General features: G+C 50.0%; 1 protein-coding gene across 1 annotated transcript in view; it reads right to left on the bottom strand.

Annotated features, from left to right (window-relative positions):
* Positions 1 to 14,022, bottom strand: part of LAMC2 (laminin subunit gamma 2) — an 81,931-nt gene that overhangs the window by 45,615 nt on the left and 22,294 nt on the right. The window contains exons 2-6 of the mRNA XM_075320610.1: positions 9,532 to 9,729; positions 9,296 to 9,413; positions 6,504 to 6,605; positions 5,962 to 6,098; positions 5,447 to 5,575 (exon numbers count right to left, since the gene is read on the bottom strand). Coding sequence (XP_075176725.1) covers positions 5,447 to 5,575; positions 5,962 to 6,098; positions 6,504 to 6,605; positions 9,296 to 9,413; positions 9,532 to 9,729 — 684 coding nt within the window. The remainder of the gene's footprint in view (positions 1 to 5,446; positions 5,576 to 5,961; positions 6,099 to 6,503; positions 6,606 to 9,295; positions 9,414 to 9,531; positions 9,730 to 14,022) is intronic.

The following is a 14,022-nucleotide window of genomic DNA, read 5'->3' as shown; positions in this document are numbered from 1 at the left end:
AAATGTCTTGTCTGAAATATTTGACTACAGCACTTAATGGACTCCAGGTTTTTTGCTCTCTCCCAACTACGCCTCCTGTAGCTTTTCTGACCTCCCATTCTACATCCATAGACTTCAATGTGAAGTTGACCTATTTGAAGCTAGTAAGTCTACCGCTCTTCGGGGAAGGGTTTCTACGACATTTTGGAAGTATCTGTATGAATTTTTGCCCAATGATCCAGAAGAGCATTTGTGAGGTCAGATTCTGATGTTGGAGGAGCGGTTCGGGATCACAATCTCTGGCCTAGTTCATCCCAAAAGTGTTAGCTGGGGTTGAGGTCCAGGCTCTGTACGTCCGGTCATGATTTTCCGGACCAAACTCCTCCAACCATGACTTTATGGACCTTGTGTACTGGGCACGGTCATGCTGGAACAGAAAAGGGCCTTTCCAAAACTGTTCCTACAAATCTGTCCAAATTGTCTTATATAGTGAAGTATTAAGATTTTCCTTCATAGGAACAATGGGGCCTCAGTCAACCGTGAAAAACAAGCCCATAGCATTATCCCTCCTGCGCCAAACTTTACAGCTGGCGCAATGCAATCCGGCAGGTAACGTTCCCCTGTAATTCACCAAACTCAGACTGCATGATCCGTCACGTCAAAGAACACCATTTCACTGCTCCACAACCCAGTCATGGCGTCATCCAACAATTGGCATTGGGCTTGGTAGTAGCTTGCAAGTAGTTACTGGGCCAAGGAAACCCATGTCCTAAAGTTCCTCTCACACAGTTTATGTGCGGATTATAATACAAGAGGAGGTCTGCATTCTGCAGTTATGGAGTCATCAGAGCATTGGTGACTTTTATGCCCTCTGCTCCTCAACACTTGGTGACCCTGCTCTGTAACTTCACGGGGTCTTCACTTGATGGCTGAGCTGCTGCTGTTCCTTCCACTTTTCAATAATATCACTCACAGGAGAAGGGGAATATTTAGGAGGAAAAAAATGTCGTAAACTGACTTGTTACATAGGTGGCTTCTTTTATTTGACCGCACTGGTATCAATGAGCTCTTTACCACCAGTCATTCTTTCATGTTAGTAAAGGCAGATGGCATGGCGAGGGACCAGAGGTTATAGACCAGGGACTAGGGCCGGAGGTTGTATACCAGGTGGCAAGGGGCTGGCGGTTATACACCGGGGGTGAAGGGCTGGAGATTATACACCACGGTGAGGGGTTTGAAGTTATTCATTGTGGCAAGGGGCTGGAGGTTATACACCGGGATGAGAGGCTGGAGGTTATACATCGGAAGCGAGGGGCCGGATGTTATACCATCGGGGTGATGGGCCGGATGTTATACAATGGGGGTGAGGGGCCGGATGTTATACCATGGGAGTGAGGGGCCGGATGTTATACAATACGGTTGAGGTGCCGGATGCTATACAATGGGGATGAGGGGCCGTATGTTATACATTGGGGATGAGGGGCCAGAGGTTATATGTGACGCCCTGGACTAGCCAGGTTGTCACGGGTAGTCCCATACACACACGCCTCCCCCCCTTAAAAAGGTGACAGCAGCCAAACTACAAAACCTCCGGGTTTGATGTTCCCACCAGGGGGCGGAGCCAGGTGGTTGTCTCCACCCACCGAGAAGTTCACAGGCCCTGAGGCGGGAAAAACAGTGGAGATTAGTCTTGACAGTGGAGTGGAGTGAAGTTCAAGGGCAGACCTGTGCCAAGGTCTGCCATAGTCTACACCAGGTGTCTGGGTTGGAGCCCAGTCACCTCTGGCAAGGAGGCAGACGGTGGTGGCCGCCGGCAGGAGCTGGAATTACAGCCAGTGGAACCGTAAGGACCGGGGATGGGCGGTGACCCGCCGGTACCGAACCGGGGAACCGATTGGAAACCGGAGCACCAGGAGGGGTACTCAGACCCAGTACAAGGCCCAGAAACGACCGGGCTCAGTCAAATCAACTGCTTGAGGACTGGACTTAAGGACCTGTCCCACGTAAGACCCGACTGAAGACAACAGCCCAACCATTAGGGTAAAGCCACCGCCCAGGCATAGAGACCCGAGGGGCCAACGTCTGCGGGCAAAGAGGGCTCTCCCGGCACATACCAAGCCGGGGAGCGGACTACCGTTGCTTAGGCATAGGAGTCAACGTTTTCTACATAAGTAAGGTGCAGGAGAAAAGCGGAAACCACCAACCTGATAAGGGGAAAACTGCAGCCGGCTGTGGGCACCGGTCACCATCCCGTTTGGTTTACCAGAGACTCCAGCCTGCTTGTAATAGTGCGCCACACTGCACCGACACACCAGCATCATCCATTCTCCCGCCTCAGCACCTCCCTCAGGCCCCTGGGACCATCATTCCCCTACCCACGGAGGGGTCAACACCAAGCTGCGCAACACCGTCCTCGGGAGCCTAGTCAATGGCAGCGGTGGTGTCCATCCATTCACCACAACCCGTGGGTGGCGTTACGAACTTAATCTCCAAACAACCGCGGCCCCGGCCGTGATCCTCCCCACCGAAGTCGCTACGTATAGCGCCAAACCCCCCTTTTCAGAGCGACGTGACCCCCGGGTCAGTGAGGAGCTCGAGCCACCCACCGACGAGCACGGATCTGAGTGGCTCGGCAGCCGGCCGAGCCCCAGGGCGGTACATATACACTGGGGGTGAGGCGCCGGATGTTATACACCAGGGGCCGGAGGTTATACACTGCGGGTGAGGGTCTGGATGTTATACACCAGGGGCCGGATGTTATACACTGGGGGTGAGGGGCCGGATGTTATACACCAGGGGCCGGAGGTTTTACACTGCGAGTGAGGGTCTGGATGTTATACACCGGGGGCCGGATGTTATACTCTGGGGGTGAGGGGCCGGATGTTATACACTGCGGGTGAGGGGCCGGATGTTATACACCAGGGGCCGGAGGTTATACACTGCGGGTGAGGGTCTGGATGTTATACACCAGGGGCCGGATGTTATACACTGCGGGTGAGGGTCTGGATGTTATACACCGGGGGCCGGATGTTATACTCTGGGGGTGAGGGGCCGGATGTTATACACTGCGGTGAGGGGCCGGATGTTATACACCAGGGGCCGGAGGTTATACACTGCGGGTGAGGGTCTGGATGTTATACACCAGGGGCCGGATGTTATACACTGCGGGTGAGGGGCCGGATGTTATACACCAGGGGCCGGAGGTTTTACACTGCGAGTGAGGGTCTGGATGTTATACACCGGGGGCCGGATGTTATACACTGGGGGTGAGGGACCGGATGTTATACACCGGGGGCCGGATGTTATACACTGGGGGTGAGGGGCCGGATGTTATACACCAGGGGCCGGAGGTTATACACTGCGGGTGAGGGTCTGGATGTTATACACCAGGGGCCGGATGTTATACACTGCGGGTGAGGGGCCGGATGTTATACACCGGGGGCCGGATGTTATACTCTGGGGGTGAGGGGCCGGATGTTATACACTGCGGGTGAGGGGCCGGATGTTATACACCAGGGGCCGGAGGTTATACACTGCGGGTGAGGGTCTGGATGTTATACACCAGGGGCCGGATGTTATACACTGCGGGTGAGGGTCTGGATGTTATACACCAGGGGCCGGAGGTTTTACACTGCGAGTGAGGGTCTGGATGTTATACACCAGGGGCCGGATGTTATACACTGCGGGTGAGGGGCCGGATGTTATACACCAGGGGCCGGAGGTTTTACACTGCGAGTGAGGGTCTGGATGTTATACACCGGGGGCCGGATGTTATACACTGGGGGTGAGGGACCGGATGTTATACACCGGGGGCCGGATGTTATACACTGGGGGTGAGGGGCCGGATGTTATACACCAGGGGCCGGAGGTTATACACTGCGGGTGAGGGTCTGGATGTTATACACCAGGGGCCGGATGTTATACACTGCGGGTGAGGGGCCGGATGTTATACACCAGGGGCCGGAGGTTTTACACTGCGAGTGAGGGTCTGGATGTTATACACCGGGGGCCGGATGTTATACACTGGGGGTGAGGGGCCGGATGTTATACACCAGGGGCCGGAGGTTATACACTGGGGGTGAGGGTCTGGATGTTATACACTGGGGGCTGGAGGTTATACACTAGGGGTGAGGGGCCGGAGGTTTTACACTGCGGGTGAGGGTCTGGATGTTATACACTGGGGGCCGGATGTTATACACTGGGGGTGAGGGGCCGGATGTTATACACCAGGGGCCAGAGGTTATACACTGGGGGTTAGGGTCTGGATGTTATACACTGGGGGCTGGAGGTTATACACTAGGGGTGAGGGGCTGGATGTTATAAACCGGGGTCCGGAGGTTATACACTGGGGGTGAGGGGCCGGATGTTATACACCAGGGGCCGGAGGTTATACACTGGGGGTGAGGGTCTGGATGTTATACACTGGGGGCTGGAGGTTATACACTAGGGGTGAGGGGCCGGAGGTTTTACACTGCGGGTGAGGGTCTGGATGTTATACACCGGGGGCCGGATGTTATACACTGGGGGTGAGGGGCCGGATGTTATACACCAGGGGCCAGAGGTTATACACTGGGGGTTAGGGTCTGGATGTTATACACTGGGGGCTGGAGGTTATACACTAGGGGTGAGGGGCTGGATGTTATACACCAGGGGCCGGATGTTATACACTGCGGGTGAGGGTCTGGATGTTATACACCGGGGGCCGGATGTTATACTCTGGGGGTGAGGGGCCGGATGTTATACACTGCGGGTGAGGGGCCGGATGTTATACACCAGGGGCCGGAGGTTATACACTGCGGGTGAGGGTCTGGATGTTATACACCAGGGGCCGGATGTTATACACTGCGGGTGAGGGTCTGGATGTTATACACCAGGGGCCGGAGGTTTTACACTGCGAGTGAGGGTCTGGATGTTATACACCAGGGGCCGGATGTTATACACTGCGGGTGAGGGGCCGGATGTTATACACCAGGGGCCGGAGGTTATACACTGGGGGTTAGGGTCTGGATGTTATACACTGGGGGCTGGAGGTTATACACTAGGGGTGAGGGGCTGGATGTTATAAACCGGGGTCCGGAGGTTATACACTGGGGGTGAGGGGCCGGATGTTATGCATCGGGGACAAGAAGCCGTAGGTTATATGTGGTACTAAATGAAAACCTTAATTCACAGATTAGGACCTGATTCCCGATACTTTTCCACAAGTAATGTATATATCCTAATTTTCGGCTTGAGTTTATTAGTTTCTTTCATCCAACAGACAGGCTGCTAAAAACTTGTCAAATCACTGATCTTCTCGGTTGGGCTTTGGGTGGTAGTACTTGTGAATGGAGTTTATGAGATGAATGGTGGAAATATTAATTACAGCATTTGTCCGCTAATCTTTCGCTATAATTCCAATAAATATGATCTATGTAGTTAGTGAACTAGCCAAGGAATACCAGTCATATACCATGCATTACATTACCTGGGGCGCTGAAATACAGGGGTTCCAGTTGTCGTGATGCTAGATACACCTCCTTATGATGGCGAGACATGCGGACAGGCGCTGGAGCGGGGGAGCCATTTTTTAGGACTGCGGTCCAGCCTTCCACATCTACAGGGAATAGGAGAGATATAAAATCAGACAAACGTGCGACGTTCAGAGGGATGTGTGTGATGATAATAGTGTCCTATTCTGAAATATTTGGCATAAAATCTACAACTAAGCAGGTCAGTTTTATCGCAATCTCATCCACAAACTGCAATTTTTTGGGGTGCGGAATTTTTTTTTAACTTTTTTCCTTTAGACAGTGAATAATTGCAAAACAAAAAAAAAAAGAATATGAAGTTATCACCAGCAAAGTGCAGCATAGTACGTCAATATAAGGAGCTATAGGAAGGCTTCACACAGAGACCGGACTGCCTGGAGGAATTTCCCATGGAGAGGCAGCGCACAGCGAGGAAATATAGGACGATAATAAAGACATCTTTGTAACAAACCTTTCTCAAAAGAAGCTGTGATCTCACTCCGGCTATAGTCAGTGGAGCTGCGGCAAGTCGCCGAATGGCCATAGCAAAAGCACTGCAGGCAACCCTCCGATCGGCCGGCCTGCAAGTCATAGTACCCCGGCTTACACCTGCAAATAACACCACGAACCTGGAGTTATGCAGCTGAAGATTCTGTGCACTGATGTTATTCAGAACGAAGATCCAAAATGTAAAAAAAACTATTTTTTACGCAATTTTTTAACATTTTAATTTATTTACATAAGTGCGCTGATATTAAATAGGTACTGTATATGGTTGTTCTTAATACTTTTTGCACAATAAAAACATGTCTTATGGGAAAAATAATTTTTGAGTGGCTGCATTCCCTCATCAATAACTTTTATTTTTCATTTCACACAGTTGTATATCTTGGGTTTTTGCTAGTCATTACAGCAGTGCCATATATTTATATATGTACATTGTTATTTATCCAGGTTTTCCCTCATCTTATCAGATCTTAGGAAAATAAATCAATCTCCAAACAATGACATTACCTGTCACAGCTCTCGCCAGAGACTTGGGATTTGCAGACGCAGTGTCCTGCCCTGTCGCATCCTTGGCCGCTGCCTGCCGGGTCACATTGGCAGCCTTGTCGTCTGAAATATGGAGAAAACAAAGGGATAATGTAATATTACAGTAAGTCGTATTTAGCAGAAATTCCAAGATGCAGGGATTAATGTGAAGTAGCTAAATCATATATTGTGTCATAAATTATGTATATATTGGGGCTTTTAGCTTCTGTGCATTGGTATTAACAGCCCTGGCTATTGGTTGATAGGACTTTGTAGTCCATGTGCTTGCTGGGTGCTTGTTACTTAAGGATGATTAGAATATGGAAAAAAAATGTAAAATTCACAGCTTCTAGTTTCTTAAGGATAGATGTTCAAATTCTTAGAGATAGATCTAGTTTTTCTGTAGTGGACCTTCAAGTACTGAGGAACAGCTCTTCGAGTTTCTTGTGGATGGACCTTCAAGTCCTCAGAGACATATTTTGTAGTTTCTCATGGCTGGACCTTCAAGTACTTAGGAACAGATCTTCTAGCTTCTACAGCAAGGACCATCAAATTTTCCAGAGCAGATCTTTTAGTTTCTCATGGGTGAACCTTCAAGTCCTCAGAGATATATCTTCTAGTTTCTTGTGGGTGGACCTTCAAGTCCTCAGGGACAGATCTTATAGTTTCTCAGAAGGGGATCTTTAAAGGGAACCTGTCACCAGAATTTTCGCAATTACTCTAAAAGACTCCCCTTCTGCAGCTCCGGGCTGCATTCTAGAAAGGTTCCTCTTGCTACTGGCCCCCCTTTCAAACCTAAATAAACACACTATAAAATCTTACCTTTTGGTATGCTAATGATGTTTTCTGGCCACGGGGGCGGGCTGTTTTTCGTCCATTATTCCCCCTCCTTCCGCTGTTCGCTGTCCCCCATTGTTCATTTATATACATGAGGCCGCCGCCCTCATGTAACGCAGTGCCCCTGAGTTCTCACATATGCCCAATGGCACTATCGTGCGACTGAGCATTGTGCAAACTGCGAGCACTGGTGAGGTTATTGCGCAGGCGCAAGATTATGGGCGGCGCTGTGAATGTCATCACCAGCGTCATCCAAGTATCCGCCCATAATCTCGTGCCACCCATAATCTCGCGCCTGTGCAATAACTTCACCAACTACACCAACACACCCCACACTCCCGGTCAGGCACACCAAAGTCAGACAAAAACCCTTGTTGCCTTCCTCCAGGGGCTAATGTTCACACCAGGGGGTGGGCCAGGCGGTTGGTCCCGCCCACCGAGGAATTCACAGTCCTGGAGGCGGGAAAAGCAGGCAGATAGAGTTTGGAAGTGAAAGTGAGAGGAGTGAAGTGGCAGTTGAGGAGCCTGAAGTTGGTCCGGGTGTGTGGCCCGGACGGATCAGCAAGGTTGGCAGACGGTGGTGACCGTCTGCAGGAGTGGCCTATTGGAGCTAGCCGTAAGGACCGTGGATGGGCGGTGGCCCGGCGGTACCGGACCGGTACGCAAAGAGAAGCCAGCAAGTCCAGACAGAAGGCAACAGTCCAACCGAGAGAGGGAAACACAGTCACCGCCAAGGCTAAAGTTCCCAGGGCCAGAGTCTGCGGGCAAAAGGGGCTCCCTCAGCACATATCCAAGCTGGGGAGCGGGTTACCGGTGGGAACCCATTGGAACCGTACACACTACACAGGTGCAGGGAAAGGCAGTCACCATCAACCTGCCGGCAGAAACAACACCGCAGCCGTCTGTGGGACCCGTCCATCCAGCCGTTTGTTTTACCGTAGACTCTGTGTTCATCATTGGCTGAGTGAGTACCACCGTGCCGTGCGGCACAGCGCTGCCCCCGCGACCCTGCACCTCACCAGGCCCCGTAACCCGCCTGCAATCCATTCCTACCCCCTCACCGGGCCCCGGGACAACCAACCCCCTACCCACGGAGGGGAGAACTAACATCCAGGCTGCTCCCTGTCATCGCTCCCGGGATCCCCGTCTAGAGCAGCGGTGGTGTCACCAATCTCACCACAACCGTGGGTGGTGTCACGGACAATATCAAATCCCCACAATCAATTCCCCCCTTTTCACTCACGGGCGAGGAACGCCGCTCGAGTCCCCGGGATCCGGCCCACCGCTTGAGCCACCACTGAGCAGCAGCCGCAGCAGCAGCTGGACCCGAGCAGTGGGAGAGCGCAGCGTCCCCTCCTCCGCCCGCGACACTCGCAGTTTGCACAATGCTCAGACTCGTGATAGTGCCACTGGGTATGCGCAAGAACTCAGGAGCACTGCGTTACATGAGGGCGACGGCCTCATGTATGTAAATGAACAATGGGGGATGGCGAACAGCAGCAGGAGGGGGAATAACGGACGCAATACAGCCCACCCCCGTGGCCAGAAAATATCATTAGCATACCAAAAGGTAAGGTTTTATAAAGTGTTTATTTATTTCTGAAAGGGGGGCAGTAGCAAGAGGAACCTTTCTAGAATGCAGCCCAGGAGCTCCAGAAGGGGAGTCTTTTAGTTTAATTACGAAAATTCTGGTGGCAGGTTCCCTTTAAGTCTTCAGGAGTGGAGCCAAATATTTTTTTCCATAGCGGTCTATCATGTTGTTGAGCTTGACTTTAGTTCAGTCATGGACATCTCATGCCTCCACGCTACAGCTCTGGAGGCGTTATTTGCCTCTTTAACCTTCAGATACAATAATGTCAGTTTTGTATAAAATATCTTGCTTTATCTTGATTATTATGGCAGCTCAGTTAGTTCAGCTTCATTCACATTATATTTACCTGCATCCATCTTCAGTGAATGAATGCCAGCCAGGTTGGCATCGGTCACACTTCTCACCCATTACACCAGGCTTACAGTTACACCGTCCATAGGTATCACACCGAGAGCCAAGAGAACCTGCAGGGAAACCACAGACCACGTACAGTCAGTAACCGTGGCACGCGTCACTCTGCAGCCATCACTTGCTTATTGATCCTTCACCATGCCCTAGCTATTATCCTCCTTCATAACATACCTGTATCATGGCAGTGACAGGGTGTGCAGGCACCGTCCTGTTGTGGGTAGTACCCCTCTCTGCATTTCTCACAGTTTGGACCATCTTTGCCTCCATTACAGTCTATGCAGCGGAATCCAGAACCTGTCTGCGCCTGCAATTCTGGGTCAAACACACAGCGCTGGGAGTGGCCGTTACAGTTGCACACTGATGTATGGACTAAATAGGGGGGAAAAAGCAAAATGGAAGGAGGATAGTAACAGTAATTAAAGTCTACATCAATAACCTAACATAAGAAACACATTGTATCCACTGCCTGCATTCTTAAGCGGGGTTTACACGCTGCGATATCGTTAGTGAATTATTGTCGGGGTCACGTCGTTAGTGACGCACATCCGGCGTCATTAATGATATCGCAGCGTGTGACACTTATGAGCAACCTTAAACGATCGCAAAGCGGTCAAAATCGTTTGCCGCGGAGAGGTCATCCTAAAACAAAAATAGTTTTCTGCTTATTAGCGATGTTGTTCGTCGTTCCTGCGGCAGCGCACATCGCTGTGTGTGACACTGCAGGAGCGAGGAACATCTCCTTACCTGCCTCCACCGCCAATGCGGAAGGAAGGAGGTGGGCGGGATGTTACGTCCCACTCATCTCCGCCCCTCCGCTTCTATTGGCCGCCGGCCGTGTGACGTCGCTGTGACGCCGCACGAACCGCCCCCTTAGAAAGGAGGCGGTTCGCCGACCAGAGCAACATCGCAGAACAGGTTAGTGCATGTGACGCTGCCGTAGCGATAATGTTCACTACGGCAACGATCACACAATATCGCACATAAGACGGGGCCGGGTGCCGATGCTAGCGAGGTCACAGCGTGTAAACCCCGCTTTAGTCTTGATATTACCAATGCAAATTACAAATACAATAATATCAACACCAAGAACGCAGACAGTGTTCTTTTTTGCTTATATTATCGAATTATTCACTGTTTTTAAAGGATGTGATTCAGGCTACATTCACACGACCGATCCGTTTTTGCGGTCCGCAAACAAAGGTCCGTTTTCTTCACGGATGCATCCGTGTGACATCCGTTTCCGTTCCTTTCCGGTCAGTATGTCATCCGTGTGCCTTCCATTTTTTTTGCGGACCGCAAAAAACGGAAGCAGCAAGAAATATAAATAGATGAGTAGGTATAGAGATGGATAGATATAGAGACAGAGAGATAGATGGATGAATGAATGAATGAATGAATGAATAGAGGGATAGATAGATAGATAGATGGATGGATAGATAGATTGATGAGAAAGACATATATAATGTCCTACCCCCCTGCATATTCTAAGCTGGCACACTTTAGTGACTTTCATATGGCACTAAAGGGTGCCAAGCCTTGTATTTAGGCAAAAAAATAATTAAAAAACAAACAACATGGGGTCCCCCCTATCTTTTGTAGCCAGCTAGGGTAAAGCAGACGGCTGCAGCCTGCAGACCACAGCTGGCAGCTTCACCTTGGCTGGTAATCCAAAACAGAGGGCACCCCACGCTGTTATTTTAAATTAAAATAAATAATTAGAAACAAAAAACACGGGGTCCCCCCCAAATTGGATCACCAGCCAAGGTAAAGCGGACAGCTGTGGTCTGGTATTCTCAGACTAGGGAGGTCCACTATTATTGGACACTCCCCAGCCTAAAAATAGCAGGCAACAGCCACCCCAGAAGTGGCACATCCATTAGATGCGCCAATCCCGATGCTTCGTCCCAGCTCATCCAGTTGCCCTGGTGCGGTGGCAAACGGGGTAATATATGGGGTTAATACCAGATGTGTAATGTCACCTGGCATTAAGCCCTGGGGTTAGTGATGTCAGGCGTCTATCAGACACCCGACATCACCAACCCAGTCAATAATAAAAAAAAAAAAGACGACAAACACATTTTTATTTGGAAAAAAACAGTCCCCAAAACATTTCCTCTTTCACCAATTTATTAGAAAAACAAATCCAGGTCTGGTGTAATCCAAGGGGGTCCCACGACGATCCATATCATAGTCAATGTCCCAGTCAATGAAGAACAGAATGTTCCCCATTGGCTGGGAGAGTAGTGCAGTGACCTGAGCCAACATCAATAGGTCAGCGCAGGTCATTGCAGGGGATGACGAGCGCTGCTTTCAGGAGGTTAGCGAGGTACATTACCTGTGGTGATCGCTGAATTTCTTACAGCAGTGCTGTCACTGAGTTCAATGACCGCCGCCTTCACAAACCAAGTATCGCGAGCAGCCCGTGACGTCACCTCTAGTCACAGTCTCGGGTCGCCCGCGAGAGGTGGTGTGACAAGCGTTGGTCATGGAAGACAGTGACAGCGCTGACGTCAGGAGAGCAGGACTTCATCACCACAGGTAAGGAACTTTACTAACCTCCTGACGGCAGCGCTTGTCATCCCCGTGGCAGCTGACACTGCAGTGTGGGCAGCTGAGGACACCCTACAGTGCGGGCAGATGCTGACACTGCTGTGAGGGCAGCCGCGGGACTGGAGCTGTAGCGGGACACAGACTGCACGGGCACCCAACGGATGTCACACGGAAGTGCTTCTGTGCGGCTTCCGGGGATTTTGTGGACCCATTCACTTGTATTGAGTCACGGTCCGTTATTACGGAACAGAATAGGACATGTGCCATAATAATGGAACGGACATACAGCATCCGATGTGTTTTTTTTGTAGGATCGGATGCATACGGAAGTTCTTCCGTGTGCCATCCGATCCTACACAAAAGACATTGAAAAGATGGTCCTGTCCGTGGGTCCGCAAAAAAACAGGAACTGACCAGGACAAACGAAACGGTCATGTGAATGAGCCCTAATGCTACAGAATGATTAGTAATGGAGCTGGATCACTCTGTTCTTCTATTTGAATCAATAACTTAAAGGGGTTGTCCACTTCTTTTACATTGATAGTCTGTCCATAGGATAGGTCAGCAATGTCTGATTGGGTGTCGGTTGATGGACCCCGGCCAATCAGCTGTTCTCAGTCTCGGTGGTGGCAGCAGGAAGCCGTAAATGCTCAGTTCCGGAGCTGCTCCGTCTTCTGGGCATAGTCGGGTACTGCACATTCGCCTCCCATTCTAATCAATAGGAAGCAGATGTGCAGCACCCGGCCGCAGCCACTATCAGAAGATGGAACAGCTCTGGAGCTGAGAATTTCCAGCTGTCCGCTATCACTGCCGGGACTGAGAAAAGCTGATTGGCGGGAAAGCCGAGTGTCGGACCACGGCCGATCAGACATTGATGAAATATCATAAGGATAATGTAAAAGTAGTGGACAACCCCTTTAACATATAACCAGGTCACAAATAGTAAAAGACATAGTCAGGTTTAGAATCCAGACGGCCCCAATAATGATAATATGCAACCACAGTATTTAATACTAATTACAAGCAAATTCATTTTATAAAACTGTCAGGAAATCCACGTGGTCTTTGGTGCCGTTTAGATATTCATTCACTGGAGATCAGCACATTACTACTCTTCATGTGCGATCAATTCTCCAAACCACCGGGGGGCGCAAGCGGCGGGATCAGTCCATCCTCAAGAGGGCGCCACAGATGTGGCATCTCAATCAAAAAATCACGGACAGACAATAATTAATGGACAAATTGGAAAACCTTTATAAACATTACTAAGCTTACAAGTAATGTGTGTCTACAGCCCATAATTGTGATATAAGACATCAGCGGCATTCACTCTACAGTAAAATGAGGAATATTACAGTCAAAATTATCTGTATAAGGTTCTTCAGCTTCAAAAAATCACAGGCACCTTCATTTTTTTATCGACATGATGAAAAAAAGCCCTATTTACACGGACTGCGCTGGAATTTCTGGACGATGGCGGCACCAAGGCAAAGAGACATGTCTAATTCCAGAGTCACAGATCAAACTCGCCAATGCACAAGTCTACGGGTGCATGAAAAATACACTCCATCAGTGAGCGATCCAATTCTCATGTTTGTTTGATAACAGAAGGGTGAGAAAACATCTCATATGCCAAGAAACAAAAGAAATAAAAAAAAATTATGAAACGCGGATAGTAAAAACTGACCAAACACTGAAGAAAATCTGATCCAAAATACTGATGAAAATTAGACTTTTTGTTTGCGTATGAGAAAAATCAGACATCCGCTTGAAGCCCATGTACAGTAAGGCCCTGTGCGCACTAGAAAATTTAATTTTCTTAAGAAAATTCTGCAGACTCTGAAAGATTACCGCACCCGCGGAAAAATAACACAGCAAACCGTACTTGAAAACCGCATGCAGTTTTACTTCGGTTTGTTGCGGTTTTGCTGCAATTTTTCCATGCGCTGTGTCACTCACTGATGTGGTTTCCGTGACGACGGCTTCCGGAAACGGGATGGGGCGGGCATAGTGTAATGCCCGTGTCATTTCCGGGAATGCCTGACGCTGGAGCCCTTCTGATGAGTCCCGCCCCGCACGCGACCACATTGGATTTTAGTCATCCTTCATAGT

Source organism: Anomaloglossus baeobatrachus, chromosome 8 (genome assembly GCF_048569485.1).
Source record: "Anomaloglossus baeobatrachus isolate aAnoBae1 chromosome 8, aAnoBae1.hap1, whole genome shotgun sequence".
Lineage (NCBI taxonomy): Eukaryota > Metazoa > Chordata > Amphibia > Anura > Aromobatidae > Anomaloglossus > Anomaloglossus baeobatrachus.
Note: the sequence above shows the minus strand (reverse complement) of the source record. Positions and strands in the feature narration are given on the sequence as shown.